Raw genomic sequence first — 17,531 nt, forward strand, 5'->3', positions numbered from 1 at the left:
GAATAAATGATTAGGATTTCCTATTGCATGTTCTAGTCATTTAGATGTCATAAATTCTTAAAAGTTGTCCCATTTTTTTGCTTTACACAAAATTCCTCTCAAAAACAACTTTTTTGTTGTTGTTTAAGTTCTTTTGCTTTTAGTTAATAAGAAAAATAAATAAATAAATCCATAAAAACCTGCAGTAAAATCATGTCATTCCATGCCATATATCTGGAGTTTGTAAAGTTGAATTTCTCTCATTAACATGGTACATGCATCTGTAGTTGAAGGAGAGTGAAAATTTGATCTTGTTTATGAGTTGTGTTCAAAATTTGGAGTATATGAAAAGAACAAAATCAAGAAAAAAAATTATGAATCTGAAAAAGAAATATAGTGAAGGCCAAAAGTTGAAAAAAAAAATATCTATAACAACTCACATTCACTCAAAGATGCTTGAAACAACACAACCGGCTGGTAGAAACTAGAAGTTGATTTTTTTTTCAAAAATGTTTTTTCATACACACAAATCTAATTACTAAACAACTAACTATACATACTTAAAAAATCAGAATTATTTATTAGATGTACTACAGCTTGATAGGGATCTTAAGTTAAAACTGTCAAATAGCTAATAAATTTTCAATTCTTAATTTATAATTAAGTTTTAAAGTAACTTAAAAAAAATTCCTCTCACATAAACAAGTTGATATAAATTATTTGAAATTTGCTAAGTAATTTTAAATTCAATTATTTAGCTTGAGTAAGTATGCAAGTGTACATTCATAAAATTATATCATAAAAATTCATATATATATCATAAAAATTTAAAGAAATTAATTAAACACTACAAGAAAAACATAAAATAGAAACTAATTTTAGAAACAAAAAATAATTAGTTGTTATAGTAACTAAAGTAGAAACCATTTTAAAAACTAAAAAAAAAAATTGGTTCCTAAATTAATTTTTATTATTGTTAAATGGTTTTTAAATTGGTATCTAATTAGCAACCAAGGTTTTAACTACCAATTATTTAGTTTTTAAATTTGGTAGCAAAAACTTTGGTTGCTAATTAGATACCAATGTAGAAACCATTTAACATTAATGGAAACTAATTTAGAAACCAATATTATTTAGTTTCTAATTTAGTTAATTAATTATTTTCTGTCACTAAAGCACAACGGTTGTATGATTATTTTTTCATCGTCATTCAGTAATAAATTGTCATTTCTATTTTTTGTAATTAATTTTAACTTACATCTAAAGTTTTTATTAAATATTAATAGTATAATTGTTTTGAGAGTGCTAACAAAAAAAAAACACTCTAACAAATTAATTTTAATAAAATAAAAAAGATATCTGAAAAACAATATGTTATTATCAACAAATATATTAGTCTAATTGATAAGAAATAAACGGTGGATGTAAAAATGTTATTGGTAGATACATGTACTTACTGTTGAGTTCCTTGCTTGACCTTATTTTTCATATGTAAAATTAATATATTGCTAACTTTTCTCAAAATCTTTATATCAGTCCTATCTGAAAATTAAACCAATAATTTAAAAGTTAACAATGAGTTGTATAAGGGTTGAACACTTCTTTCAATTTTTAATTCATTTATGTTTATGATTAGAATTTAGGGGTTTGACATAATCCCACGTTTTTTTTATGAAACACCGGTGGTTGATTTTTGTGTCATTTATAAGTATTGTTGTTAGTATTTGTTGCTCTGTTATCCTAAAGTCTATCACACACACATGGATCCTTTCTATGTGTCTTTTACTCATCAAGTATACATACCCAAATAGATTTTAAAAAGTAATTTTGTTTTCTTTCTTAGCACCAGAATCCTGGAGGGGTGTCCAAAATAACACAACTAACAAACCACAACACACCCTCAGCCTAATCATTCACAAACCTCATAGCTAGCTACAACTGTCTGGTAGACCAACCAGTCAAAACCATATATTTTCTTGAGTTTCAAAACCCTATTTCTCTCTCTCTCTCTCTCTATCTCTCTCTTTCTGATCATTAACCAACAAACGTTCCTAGATCTTCTCCTTACAGAGATATCGTAATTCTTGGATCGCCCGCGTATCCACCTCAAAGTCATACACCTTTTTAAGATCTCTTTCTCTCCAATACGCAACACACACATCCATCTGCATTTCTTGACCTTCTCTTCTCCCTTTCGAACTCCCTCTTACCTTATTGTCTCCCTTCCTTTCATTCGGAATAACTTAATGCTTTGATTTTCGGCTCAGATCCCACTCTTTTTTCATTGCCTATTAACTTCTCATCAAAACCAAGAACCCTTTTTTTTTTTTTTCCTTTTTCTCAACTTTTTCCCACTTTTGGGTAAGTTTTTTGAAGCAAGGTAGACATGGTTCCACAGAAGTAACCAAAAAGCCTGCTGTTCCAAAACCCTGTTGGGAACAATGGCTGCACCACTAGGCAATAGGCTCCAAAGCATGTTGCAGGCTGCGGTGCAATCTGTTCACTGGACTTATAGCCTCTTCTGGCAACTTTGTCCACAACAAGTGTACGTGGTTATTAATTCACTTTGTCCACACTAATTGTCCCATATGATATATAATGACTAATAGTCTTCTAATTAATGTTTCTCAATCTCTCTAACCGACACATGTGCGTGTTTGTAAGTAGTGTGCCACTAAATTATAATTTGTTATTTTAAGGTCATGTGTTATATGTTAATTATGTTGGTTTAGGATTCTGGTTTGGGGTGATGGGTACTACAATGGGGCAATCAAGACTAGGAAGACGGTGCAACCAATGGAGGTGAGTGCTGAGGAGGCATCTCTCCAAAGAAGCCAGCAACTTAGAGAACTCTATGAATCATTGTCTGCCGGAGAGACAAATCCGCCAACTCGCCGGCCTTGCGCCGCCTTGTCACCAGAGGACCTAACAGAATCCGAATGGTTCTATTTGATGTGTGTCTCATTCTCCTTTCCTCCTGGTGTTGGGTAAGTCATGTTTCATTATTTGTCATAAAGCTCTCTTTATGTCTTTACATAGAAATCTAATAACTTTAACTTTATCAGTTCTTTAAGACTCTTTTTAAATGTTGAACTATATTTGATCTGGTGAATTTTTACTATCTGATAGGCCATTTTCTACATATGTATAGTTTCAGTTCAAAATTTGAGTTAATTACCTTTTGAAGATAAGTGGAACGGTAGCTTTAGTAAAGGGTGAGGAGAAATATTAGAGTCCCTTAGTAAAAGAGAGAGGGAGAGACTAGCTACTGTGACTTGTGAATTTAAATGCAACGATAGCAGCTGCAAAAATTTAATAACTTTCCATTTCTGCTAACTTGGCTTTTGAAAACAAGTGCCTTCCTTACTTTGTTTAGAGAAAATTAAAGATGTTAAATCCTTTTCTCATAAAGAGGTTATGCTAGAGGCTTTCAATGAAGCATCAATGCAACTTCCCTCACCTAGAAGTGCATTTTGGTGAGGCATGAAGGCAAGCCCAGAGGCTTCTGTGAGTGTAGTTTAAATGCAATCTGAGTAGCTTCGAATTTATGAAGTGTCAGTAAAAAAGGTATATAACAAGCTTTCTTTGATTCCCTCTCTAATATTGTACAGATATTTATTAAATAAGTTGCAAAACTCGTGTCATTTTATGAATGATTACACATTTGAGTCGAAAAAGAAGTGTTTATTGAAAATATTGTATTAAAGAGATGCTGCTCAGTGCGGATTCTAAACTGAAAGGAATTTGATATTTTTTGTGGAAAAAGAGAAGAGACGGTAAAACTTGCGCAATTTCACTTTTTTGTTGGAAGTGTTTCACGTATGGTATCATTTGTCTCTACGTACCAAAAGGTGGTTGAGGGACTTTATTTCTTCTTCCTATTCGAAGGTTTCTCAGATTCTGCTTTCAGGAGTAAATGAAGCACAGTTAGATTACGTAAATTTGTCAAACTGACAGCATTGATATTGAGAGTTATGTTAGAATGTGTTGGGGAATATATTCGGAGCATTCTGTCAAAAAAGAATTTGCTGAGCTGGTCAATATTTAGTTGCGCATTATATGCTTGAATAGGACTGCTGCTAGAGGGAATTGCCTATTTTGAGAAACCAGACAAATTAAAGCGTTCAAATTTAAAGCGATATAGCTGCAAAAAGTTTCCACTGTTGCTAGCATCCTGCATTTGGAACTTTTTGCAATCACACCTCCATCTTCCTTTTCTTCTTCCTCCGCCAGGATCAAACTTTTTCCACCATCATATTTTCATTTTGGAAAATAAATTACTAGGAATCCGTGTTTGAGTGATACATGTATACCTTCCTAGTTTCTCCTAAATTGCTAATACCATTTTCTCTATCATCAAACGGATATATAACATCAATTGCTCCCTATATAACAGATGGATGCATGCTCCTATCAAATGTTGCAGTAAACTGTTTAGTTCTCAATTATGTAAAAGATAGGGTGTGAATTTAGGCTGGTCTACATTCACACACACAAAGCTATCATCCCTTTGCTTTTATATATATATATTTTCTGTAAGAGACGCTACGGTGGGGAGAAGGACAAATAAAAAGTTCAATAGAGCTTAGTGGAGCAGGACTATATTAGGAATCTAATAATAATGCACTAATGTTAAAGGCATATAAGATTTTGTGCGATTACGATTATTTCATGTTAGAAAGAAACATGACAATGTTGTGTTTGTTATAAGAGAGAAAGATATAAAATTAAATTATGGAACTATATATAAATAATTGTAGACCTTTCTATATATAACTGATTTTGTATCTTTCTCTAATATGTAGGACATTATTATGTTTGCTTTTAACATATCAGGATCTTCATCTGTCTGTATGAAGCAAATGATTATTTGTGACTATTGTTTAGATTCTCTACAATTATGGGAATCTTAGTAACATACATTGAATGATTTCTCGTTATTGGTTTATTATAAAATATATCAATTTAATTGTTTCAATAAGTATAGTATTGCTGACATTGCAAAAGTAAATCATAGGATAAAAAAATCAATAATAAATTAAGAGTGAAATTTACAATTAACTACTCAGGTTACAATAATCTGCAAACGTGTTGTATTCCTAGATTAACGTATTTTTTAATTACCTTGTAGTGGTATAATAATTGAAGTATGGAATTTGCAAAAAAAATGATTATTTTTTAATTTATTTTTTTTGTATTTGACACATATTACTGAACTGCACTATAAGGTTGCCTGGAAAGGCATATGCTAGGAGGCAGCATGTTTGGCTCACTGGTGCAAACGAGGTGGACAGCAAAACATTTTCACGAGCTATTCTAGCCAAGGTGCTTCTTCTATGTACCAAACAGTTAATATAAAAATTTTAGACAAATGCTATTAAAAGTAGAAAGTATCCAAAGAAAAGAGTTTATTACATTAAAAAATATAAAATATTAATATATTAAATTAAATTCTAATCAATTTCCATAAACATTAACCTTACTTTTTTTAACTGGGAAAAGCTTACATTTTTTCTACAGCATCGATGAAGGGGAGTGCAGAATATAATATAGGAAAGCTAACAAGGATAATAATGCAGAACATAAACATACATGCCTTCAAAGTTTATGTATGTATTATGTATGTCTAACGATTTTCTTAGTCGCTGATTTAATTTAAACAACCTGATAATTTCACACTTACTGTACTCGTGCTGTGCTTTTTCAGTTACATTTACTTAATTTTTTGAAATATTAACTCCATAATTATAAAATCGATTGTTGAATGCTTGTTTTTTAGTGTATTATACTCTAAAAGAAACTTTATTCATTTTGGATATAAAGAAAGTTACACGAGTTGCTTTTGGTTTTGAATTTATTGAATAACATGAAGGGTGATTTATTAATTTACTAACTACCTTGTGTTTTCCTCTGGTTTCTGGTTGCAAAATTTTCCACGATCCTAGAGTGCTCGAATACAGGTAACCATTCTTTTTCTATCTTTCTTTCTCATTGTGTACTTCTGCATCTAAATGCATTGAAGTCCAATAAAAAACAGAAAAAGAGAGGAAAATTAAAGTGAATAAGAATATATAAATATAATAAAATATGATGGGTTTGTCATTTGTAACATACAGACAGTGGTGTGCATTCCTTTATTGGACGGAGTGGTTGAGTTCGGTACAACGGATAAGGTAACTAACCAATCTTCACTCCCTCCTAAACTAACAAATCACTCTTAACGTAACAACCTTTGTCTTCGATATCTTCATTTGTTTGCTTAGGTTCAAGAAGACCTTAACTTCATTCACCACGTGAAGACATTCTTCACAGACCACCACCACCCTCTGCCGCCCAAGCCCGCCCTGTCCGAGCACTCAACCTCCAACCCCATCTCCTCCTCCGACCACAACCCCGCCGTCATGTACACCGTCGCAGACCCACCCAATCCTACCCAAAACGACGAGATGGACGAAGAGGAGGAGGAAGAGGACGAAGAGGAGGAGGAGGAGGAGGAAGAGGAGGAGGCGGAGTCCGCCTCTGAGGAAGAAACCGGAGGCCGAATTCCCGGGCAGGTCACGACGCCGGAGATGGAGGACGTCACGGGGGCGGAGCCGAGCGAGCTGATGCAGCTGGAGATGCCGGAGGATATCCGGGTCGGGTCTCCAAACGACGGATCGAACAACTTGGACTCGGACTTCCATTTGCTGGCGGTGAGTCAAGGAGGGAGCGCGGCGGGGCAAGCTGAGTCGACCCTGAGATGGGGCCCGAGTCAAGAGGCATTACAAGTTCAACTACCAGCTTCAGGTAAACCGGTAGTTATTTAGTCCTGCAGAAACAGTGATGCATAGATATGAATGATAAAAGGCTTGATATAGCATTACAACGGCCACTCACCAAACATTCAACACCTAAAATAAAATACATGATAGTGTATGCTAAGTTCAATAAGTTTGTAACACAACAACATAAACATAGTGTGGACCACGTTAGGAGCTCACCAAGAAAAAAAAGATATTAATTAGGTAGTTATGAGTTATTATTAATTAAAGGATCTAGAGCTATAATAGTTTGTTTGTCACTAGCTAGCTAGGGCATGTGGTCCTTATCCTAAAAGATTTATTGTCTAAAGCATTTAGGGAGGGTCCCCGGGTCCTCCCCAAAAGTCTAAACTACCAAATTGGTTTTGAATGCTGACGCATGAAAGTAGTGATCCCACAGTATATATGTACGTAAACAAACACCGTGATCCCCATGCAAATATGTCACAATAAAGACCCTTGTCCATGTACACACTACAAAACGAAAATATGACTGCTACAACTGAAAGAAAAGCGAAAGTTTATGCGTAGTCAAAAAAAGAAGACAAAAATAGTATACGGTGCATTCAAAGTAAATAAAACACCCAACAAGTACCATAATTAAAGCTATCGTTTTATTCAACCATTATTAATGCATTTGGACAGTAATTTCTTACTGGTAAACTAAATACCATATATCATCATTTTATACTCATCACTATTTATCTACCTCTCTCTCTCTCTCTCTCTTACATTATTTTTAGGACTAGTTACTGTCAATACGATAAACTATAACAGTATAGACTACAATAGAACAATACAAGATGTTGATAATAATGATAACCATGACACACACATTAATTAATGATCATAATAAATAAATATGGTGTTCATAATTTAATAATAATAATGATGATTGTTATGAGGAGTGGTCGAGTTTAATGGCGTTTGAAGAGGTTTGGCCCCCAATTTATTTTACATACATATAAAATTGTATTTCTTTTTATTTATTTTTATTTTTTTCGTTTTGAAATTTTAAGATATAACTACTTATTTTTAATTAATTATCTATCTTTAGAGAGAAAATGAGAATATTGAAATTGTTATAATCATAATAGTAACAAGAGATAATGCATAATATATATATATATATAGAGAGAGAGAGAGAGATGCCTAGGTAATATTACTACTTGTTAAATAGTAATGGTTTGAGAGTATTCTGTAGGAGTCGGGAAAAAATTATGAGTGAAAATAGACTGAATGAGTAAAAAAAAAGTTAAAAGTATCTTATTGAAGATAAATAGAGATGAAATTAATAAAATCACAAAAATAAATAAAATTTAATACAGAAAATCTATTCTTTTAATTTCTTCTCAAACCACACCAATATATAAGTGGTTGCAGGCAAAGAGGAACTAAAGCATTGTTTAATGATTAGATGTGTTTGTGTAAAGATATGCATTGTTTGGATAAAAAAATCTCCAAAATCAATCAACACCTGATCATTGGACATGTTGGAAGATAAATCCAAAACATTATAGATATTATAATGTCAACAAAAAGACATCAAATAAGTTGAGTGTAGAATATTCTTTCTTGCCCTTGTTTTAGGTAGAAAAAACCAACATATGTCTAAGTTTCTAGCCATTGCCACTATTTCAATAGACTCCAAAATCTCAGACTGCAAACGAAAAAGAAGATGTACTTTTCGCAACAAATAAATTACAAGTCCTTGATTTTTAATAAACTTTTATTAGACTTAGTAATGCATCTTCAAGATAGTGAACATAAATGGACACCAAATATTATCTACTTTAAAAGATATCAAGGTGTGTATAAATGAGTAAATTTAATTTATTAAATAACAGTGGAAACATATGTGCTAGGATATGTCCACATTGTCTCACACTGTATTATTTTTATTTGGTTAAATTTTATAATATAAAGAAAGTATTTTAGAAATTAATTTATTAGTCTCTAAATAATAAAATTAATCATTCTTTTAATTAGAAACTAATTTAAAATTAAATTAGTAAGTAGTTAAATCTTGATAGTTAATTTTAGATATAACTTAAAAACTATTTTATAAATTTTTATTAGTAATAAAATTATTTTAGATATTAATATTTTTTTAATTTATAAAATAGTACTAAATTTAACTAATATATTAATTAATTTTTTATCTCTAAATTAATTGATTTTTAATGATTTCTTTCTATTGTTTATACTTATATTAATTTTAACTATGTATTTTTCAAATAAAACAGTTTTTCTTTAAAATTTAAAGTAAGTTTCATCCCGTACAATTACACTTCTACTTTAATAAACTTAATTTTTTTTTCTCTTTCTCACCATAGAATATAATATTATAAACAAATAAAAATAAAAATATAATTTATATAAATCAAATTGGAAATACATACGTATTTTTATCGTGTTATTCTATATTATCAAACTAAATTTAATTGTTGTTATATTTTTATTATTTACATATTAATATATATATATATATATATATCACTTTTAATATATTTTTAATACATAAAGAAAATTGAAATGTCAAAGAAAATAATTTGAATCTTAAATAATTTTTTATTAACAATAAAAAATAAAATAAAGTATTTGGCTAACTCATATATAAAATCAATATACACAAAAGGCCAATCATAAAAAGCATGTTGCACATGTGTGTGTATGATGCTCAATCCACAAAAAGAGCAAGACATTAGTAACTACATTAACTCAAACTAAAATTAAGAGGTGAAAGGATAATACAAAAGTATCATTTCTTTGATACAACAAAGTATGATTAACTTTATTAATCTATGGTTTCAATAAAGACTATGGCTAGGAATGTCAAAGGGAGAAGGATTATGTTTTTTACCGTTTCAACAAAGACTATGTTTTTTAAATTAAAATTGGTGGTAGTCAATGTTTTAAATAAAACTTTATTTACAATAATTTCTTTATATATCATTTGATTCATTGAAGTATTGTTGATATTTACTTTATTTTGTTAGGCATTAAACATTCTTTTATTAGAATATTAAAGTTTGATTCAATTTTATTATTTTTTCTTGCATTTTTATTGTTCAAAAAGTGATATCAAGGACTACAACCAAGTAAATAGATTCAAAATAGAAAAAGAAAAAAAAAATGAAAGGTGGCGGGCTAGCCCACCAACCCACCCTACAATAGGTGGGTTACTAATATCAGCCCGTATAACCTGGCAAGCCAGTGACGGGTCAAGTCAAAACGAAACAGATTAGTCCATTTTGCCACCCCTAACTATGACATCATTTGAAGAAGCTCTCCCAACATTTAATGCATACCCATTTTGTTGTGTTATAGTTACACCAAAATGGTTTTGCAGGAGGAGGACATAACACTTTCCAAGAGCATGATGCACGATCCAAGAGGTCCTCCTACATAACCATGTAAAAATTCCCTAATCCTACTTTGCAATACTTAAACAAGCTAACACAATAGGAATTTCCAAAAATAATAGCATAGCAAAACTTGACATGAAAGAGTTGTGTTAACCACCCTCAAAACCAAACTGATTCATGACGTTATAATTTTTACCAAGATTAGAAATTTAACTTACTGAATCTTTTATGCAGAATAGTGGACAAAGACTGTCTCATATCCAGAGTTGAACTCTTGAAGATGATGTTGTTCTTATGTAACCAAATATACCACACTATAGCAACCCACATGGATTTCCATACTTTTTTTTCCTTCCTTGGACATCCCTGACATAGGAAATTGAGATAGGCAGAGTTTTGATAAATAGAGTTTATGTCAATCCATTTATCACATAATTTCTATACCCTCCAAGATACATCACATTCAAAAGAAATAGGTGTTGGATTGACTCTGTGTTCATCCCTCACAATACAAAAAGAGGACACACAACACTCACACCTCTCTTATCCAAATTATCTCTAGTGGCAATTCTACTAATAGTTAATTTTCAGACAAAATGCAAAGCAGATGGCATAGCCTTAATCAACCATAGTTCTTGTACTGTATGAACTTCATTCCCCACCAGGATATCTCTCGCTCTATTATACGTTGACCTAATAGTATAGGTATTATATTATGTATCTTCCAAACCCAAGTGTCTATTTTACCTTCGTGGATATAACATCATCCCAAGTCAATCATAAATGTTGCTACCTGATCTCTCGCCCAATCAAATCACTGTGCCATTCTAGATTCAACTCCCTACCTCTCCCACCCAAGATAGTCATGTTCCTTAAGCTACATTCTTTTGCACAAGAGTTAACAAACAAAATGTGGATAGTTATCACGAAGTGAGTCCTCACATCCAATTATGTTTCCAAAATCTAATATGATATTCGTCTCCCCTAGACCATGTTATGTTGTTGTTGAACCAATTATTACTTGTCCCTTTCCCGCACACTTTCCTTATATATCTCCGCCACCAAGACTCTATATTATGTTCATTTTGGTTATCTAGGCTTTTCCAAGAACCATACTTTGAGTCTAGCACTTCTTTCCACAACCCACACCATGTTCCATTTTCAATCTCCATTTCCATTTACCTAATAAGGCTACTTCAAAAGTATGGATATCTCTAATCCTAATCCCCCGTCCTCTTTTCACTTACACATATCCCTTCATTTAACCCATGCAATTTTCTTATTACTATGCTCTCAACCCCAAATAAATTCTCTTTGGATTTTATTCCTAACTTTAGGGGTACCTTAAACACAAACATATAGAGCAAAGACACAATTGTGATAACAGACTTTGTGAGGGTTACTCTTCCCGCAAAAGAGAGGTGTTTGTCTTTCCACTTAGCTAACCTCTTTTTTATGTTATCTAACATATCATTCTAGAAGTGAGTTTATATCTCTTATTTCCCCTACCTCCCAGGTATGTGAAAGGTATGGACATCTGATTGTAATTGAGCAAGAGATAAAACATGTCCAAAGTATGTTGATCAACACAAATATATATCACATATCATAGTTTTATAGAATTGGTTGTCAACCCAAAACTTAATTCAAAAATAGCTCTTAATAGTTATAACGTTCTTTCTTTTCGCCTTGCACATAGAGTATCACATGTGAATTGTAACATATTTACCATTACTCTCCTTGCTCCAACTTCAATATCTTATAATCTTCATATGACCATCACTTTCCACCTAGACATGTTAGACATTCTGCCACAATTAGAAGTTATTTAAAAATAAGATTGAGATAAGAAAAGTAACAAAATATGTATTAAAGATTATATTAGAAGGTAAGATGTATATAAAAAAAATATTTCTCATTGTATTGTTATAAAATATTAATATATTTTAGTTTTAATATATTTCTTAATACAAACAAAATGTAGTATTAGGGAGAAAATAACTTAAAAGTTATAAAAATAAATTATACTTCAATTAAATGATTAATTTTATCCCGTGTTTGAAAGAGAATATATGAAGTAGAAGAAAATAAACAAAATAGTGTTACATGGATGGATTAAGAAGTATACTAAAAATTAAAAAACAATTTTATATATTACACTACTATAAAATCTTTAAATAGAAATCAATTTTATAAACAAAACATAATTAGTTGTTATATTGACTAAATTAGATACTATTTTAGAGACTAAAATATTTATTTATATCTAAACTAATTTTATTATTAATAAATAATTTATAAATTGGTATCTAATTAAATATCAAGATTTTAACTACCAACCATATAATTTAGAGTAGTTGGTACTTAAAAAATTAATAGCTAATTAGATATTAATTTAGAAACTTTATAAATTTTATTAAGAATAGAAACTACTTTAAATACCAATAATTTTTTTAATCCCTAATTTTGATTTTTATTTAATGAATTTCTTATAGCGTATTTATACATCTTTCTCAACCATTTTTTTATTTATTATTTTATTTATTGATATTTTTTTTCTCTACCGTTTTATCCTTGATTTTTGTTTTTTTATAAAAAAAATAAAATAAATTAAAAGGAGATATTTTAAGGATATTTGAATCCGTATACAATTAAGAGCTTGAAACACATCTATAATCCTTGATTTTTGTTGATGATTGTTTTAAATGTAAACCTGAATTTTCTTTATACTTTAACTTTTACATTTATTCTAGAACTTTAAAATCTTATCTCCATTATCTTTCAAAATATCTATCATCTTTATTCTTATAATTAACTTTTTTTATCTCTCGTTTATATATATATATATATATATATATATATATATATATATATATAAATTAAATATGAGTATGTCTTTTTTTAGTTCTTATGAAAATATCTTCTTATTAAAACTCTAATATTTTCTAATTGTTTTGTTCTATACTTTCTTATAACTCTTGATTATTTTAATGTTAAAATAAAAAATATTAATTAATACAACAAAAAAAAACAGGAATATATTTTTTAGATGCATACTTTAGTTAAATAGTAATATATTGTCTATTAATATAAATAAAATAATTATATATATTTTTCTAATTTTTTCAATAATTTAATTTTAACATGACTTATTTTATAGTTTCATAACTTGAATTTTTCTAAAAAGATAAATATAAATATGCCTTATATTTTTATAATTATCAACTGTAATATATTTAAATTATATTTAAATAGTATTTGATTAATAAAAAATCATTATTATTCTAAAATAAAAATTACATTTCATAATATATTAAAAATATAAGTGGTTATCTTATTAATAAAAAATATTAAATATATTTTTTGATTGAATAATGAACTTAAAATTAATATAATTATTTTAATTAATATTTTTATATTTGCTTACCAAATTCAGTATATGTTAATAAATATAAAAAAAACACACTAACATAATCGTCAAAGATTTAAAAGTGATACAAAATTTATAGAGATTAAAATAAGAAATGATAATGTGCATATTAATTAATTAGATTGAGTGTCTAGAAAAATGTAATCATCTTAATTGTGAATTTTTTTTATCTTAATTATATTAATATTTTTTCATTCTTAGCTTAAACTTAACTATAGTTAGTGATATGATTAAAAAATAAAAATTAAAAAAAATATCAAGAACTTAAATTAATAAATATTTTTGTAATGATTAAAAATAGATGGAATAATATCTACATTAACTAAAAACATGTTTAAACTATTATTTTTATATTCTATGTATTAAAACAAACTAGGGCAAAAGTTAATTTGGTTGAATGGGTTAATTAAAAGAATTTTAAATATTTTAACTTAAAATGGTAATTTCATAAAACTATTTATTATTATTGTACTTGTACACATTTAATATTTTGACTTGCATTATTATATATATTTTTTATGATATCAATATTAACTTGTACTTTATTTTTACATTAACCTTCAGACAAATAATAACTTATGTGAGACACATATCCTTATCTTAAAAAAAGACCTATATATGATACTCGAGATTTGTAATTTATAAAGCATATTTTTATTTTGAGAGAAATAACAATCGATACTGAATTTTGAGACTTATTATTACTCTGAATACATTTATAAAAAAAACATGTGTATATACTGTAGAACCTTATGCTTTGGAATGCATGCTGTGAAGTCGTGTTTTTATATCTTTTAACTCTCATATTGTATAATTCTTACTACTTTCTTTTATTTATACCAGTTGAATCATGATAAATTTCTGTTGAAAGGAATGCTTAGATTTGTTAAATAATCAATTTAGACTTTAGGGATTCAATTTTAAAAACATTCCTTAAAACTTGCAATAATTGATATGAAAAATAATAATATTATAAGAAAGTGTTAATAATTTAGTTAGTAGATTTAATATTATAACTGTTAAAATTGAAAGAAAAAATATTTTTTTTACTGAGAGAGACACATGCATATCATATGTGAGTTGATGGGAAAAAAAATATATAAACTGGTTTATCTACCTATAAAGTTGTCAATGTAATGTTTTTTCTTTTTCTTTTTCTTTAGTTATACTAATTTTACACATAATTTTCCACGTGTTAAATGTGTGGATGTATTTTGCAGCCCCTCATCTATTAGAAGACTTAACTCAAGAGGACAATCACTACTCTGAAACTGTATCTAACATCCTCCAAAACCAGTCCAGCCGGTGGCCAACCTCGCCGACCTCCGTTGGCTACATCACATATTCCCCGCATTCAGCTTTCGCAAAGTGGAGCAGCCGCGCCAGCCACCTCTTCCAGCCGGCGGTGGACGGCCCCAGCCAGTGGCTCCTCAAGTACATTCTCTTCACGGTCCCCTACCTCCACGCCAAGAACCCCGCCGACACTTCTCCCCAAACCACCGCAGACCCCAAGCTGCGCGGCAAGGGAACGCCGCAGGACGAGCTGAGCGCCAACCACGTGCTCGCGGAGCGCCGCCGCCGCGAGAAGCTGAACGAGCGGTTCGTAATCCTGCGGTCACTGGTCCCCTTCGTCACGAAAATGGACAAGGCATCCATTCTGGGTGACACCATCGAGTATGTAAAGCAGCTGCGGCGGAAGATCCAGGAGCTGGAGGCGCGAAACCGCCACACTGAGGCCGAACACCGTTCCAAGCTCCCTGAGGTGATTTTAGAATCAACAAACAATGAGATTATCCATGTTATAAAGTTGATTTTGGTGACATGATTTGTGGATGTGTTGATGAATGTGAATAGGTAACGGTTCAAAGGACGAGTAGCAATTCGAGCAAGGAGCAGCAGAGGAGTGGGGTGACAGTGATGGAGAAGAGGAAGGTGAGGATCGTGGAAGGGGTGGCTGCGAAGGCGACGGCGGTGGAGGCTGAGGCGGCAACATCAGTGCAAGTTTCGATCATTGAGAGCGATGCACTGTTGGAGATTGAGTGCCTCCACAGAGAAGGGTTGCTTCTTGACGTGATGCAGATGCTGAGGGAGGTGAGGATAGAGGTTATTGGGGTGCAATCATCACTTAACAATGGGGTGTTCATGGCGGAGTTGAGGGCAAAGGTGAAGGAACATGCGAACGGGAAGAAGGTTAGCATTGTGGAAGTGAAGAAGGCACTCAACCGAATCATTCCCCACGCTGTCCACTGAAAAACCATTCTTCGAATTTTCATGGCTTAACTTCATGAATTTAACTGCTCTTTCATTTTTCTTGTAATAGCCAATCACAATGGCTTAATGTGTATCTAAGATTCAAGCCAGATGTGAATAATCACAAACCCTCATGAACTAAAAACAAACTAGGAACCAATGCTGTCATTAGAGTTTTAATTAGTTATTAATTAAACTAGTTCACATTCTATTTAGTCTCCTAGTTATGTATGATCCATCTATTCTATTTATAACAATAATAATATAGCAGATTATTTGGTATACATTATTTTTCTTAGAACATCTGATGTAATTTGTGTATTTTTTTATGGTTCAAGTAGCATGTCTTTGCAATCAAGGTGTTCTTTCTTTTTCTTCGTCTCCCACGCTACAAAACAACCGCCGAATCAATAGATCCATGCTTGGTTTCACGGAAAATTATAGTTTGACAACTCATAGAGTGTATACAACTTTGAATGTGAAATTAAATGATATAAAAAAATATTAAAATAATAATATTAAGAGTTGTAATGTGGTTGTATAAGAAATATGAGTTATAAACGTATCATTATCCTTGTTTCACAATGTCATATATAGTAGAATTTCTTTTACCTAAGTTTTCTGTAAACTTTTTCCTGTTCAATAATTTTTTAATCTCTTGAAATGTTCTGAATTTATGAAGATTGGATTTTTTGTGTGTACTATTTGTTGATTTTATTATTATTTAATCTCTTGTTGAAAACAATATTTTAGTTTGAGTTCATTATAGTGGTAAAGGATTGTGGGAGAAGAAGAATACATATGAATTTTTAATTTTTGTAAAATATTTTTAATTATCAAAACAAATTAATATATATAGCATTAAAAATAATTTGGACCATTTTTTTATTCCATATATATATATATACCGATAATTTTCTTAATTAAAAATTTAATTATTAATATTAAAAATAATTTATATTTCAATTTTAATGATAAAAGCAAAAAAATTTAATAATGAAATTATTTAGTCTTACTAATAAATTTAATTGTTGAAAAAATATTGGCTAATTAAAATTATAGATTTGTAATTCTACACTACAAGAAAACCTGCGTCTCAAATAGAAAAATAAAATAAAATCAACTCTGCAGCCAAATTTGCGTTAGAGTTGTGGCTCAAAAAAATCTACACTTTATACATGGAACCTAATAAGTAGAGTCGGTATAAGACTAATAGAGTGGGTTCAATCTTTACAAAAAGAGAAGTTATTAGGCTAATTTTTTTTTTAAGGGGAAGCTATTAGCGTAGGTTAAGTCCTCAAATGAAAAAATAGGTTGAACATTTTAGTGGGAAGATGTTTTTTTTTGCCAAATTCACACAAAACTGACACAAATTTGATTTTCATAGACTGTCCCACGTATAATGGATGCACGAAGAGATTCTGAAAAAAAAAATTGATTTTGTGTCGTCCACGACCAACGTCTAAATTAAGTTATGCGTACGATACCTTTAAGAATAAATATGTTGTGTCGCTAGCCAACGTTGTCATATTTTAATATTTTAATTTTTTTAAGATTATTTTTTTAGTGTATAATATTGTAATAAATATTTTAATTTTTAATTGTTTATTGTATTTATTTTAAAATTAATTTTTTTAATATTATAATAAAATTTTAAATTTTAAATTTTTTTTATATAAGTTAGTTAAATTAAATTTATTAAAT

General features: G+C 30.0%; 1 protein-coding gene across 1 annotated transcript; it reads left to right on the plus strand.

Annotated features, from left to right (window-relative positions):
- The first annotated feature begins 1,718 nt into the window (after positions 1-1,718).
- On the plus strand, positions 1,719-16,111 carry LOC137829702 (truncated basic helix-loop-helix protein A). The gene is made up of 8 exons (XM_068636586.2): positions 1,719-2,524; positions 2,712-2,966; positions 5,208-5,304; positions 5,925-5,939; positions 6,096-6,152; positions 6,243-6,765; positions 14,798-15,339; positions 15,432-16,111. The coding sequence occupies exons 1-8, from the start codon at positions 2,421-2,423 to the stop codon at positions 15,825-15,827; spliced, it is 1,989 nt and encodes a 662-aa protein (XP_068492687.2). The 5' UTR covers positions 1,719-2,420; the 3' UTR covers positions 15,828-16,111.
- The last annotated feature ends 1,420 nt before the right edge of the window (positions 16,112-17,531 follow it).

The sequence above is a fragment of the Phaseolus vulgaris genome, chromosome 7, assembly GCF_051622355.1.
Source record: "Phaseolus vulgaris cultivar YP4 chromosome 7, ASM5162235v1, whole genome shotgun sequence".
NCBI classification, from domain to species: domain Eukaryota; kingdom Viridiplantae; phylum Streptophyta; class Magnoliopsida; order Fabales; family Fabaceae; genus Phaseolus; species Phaseolus vulgaris.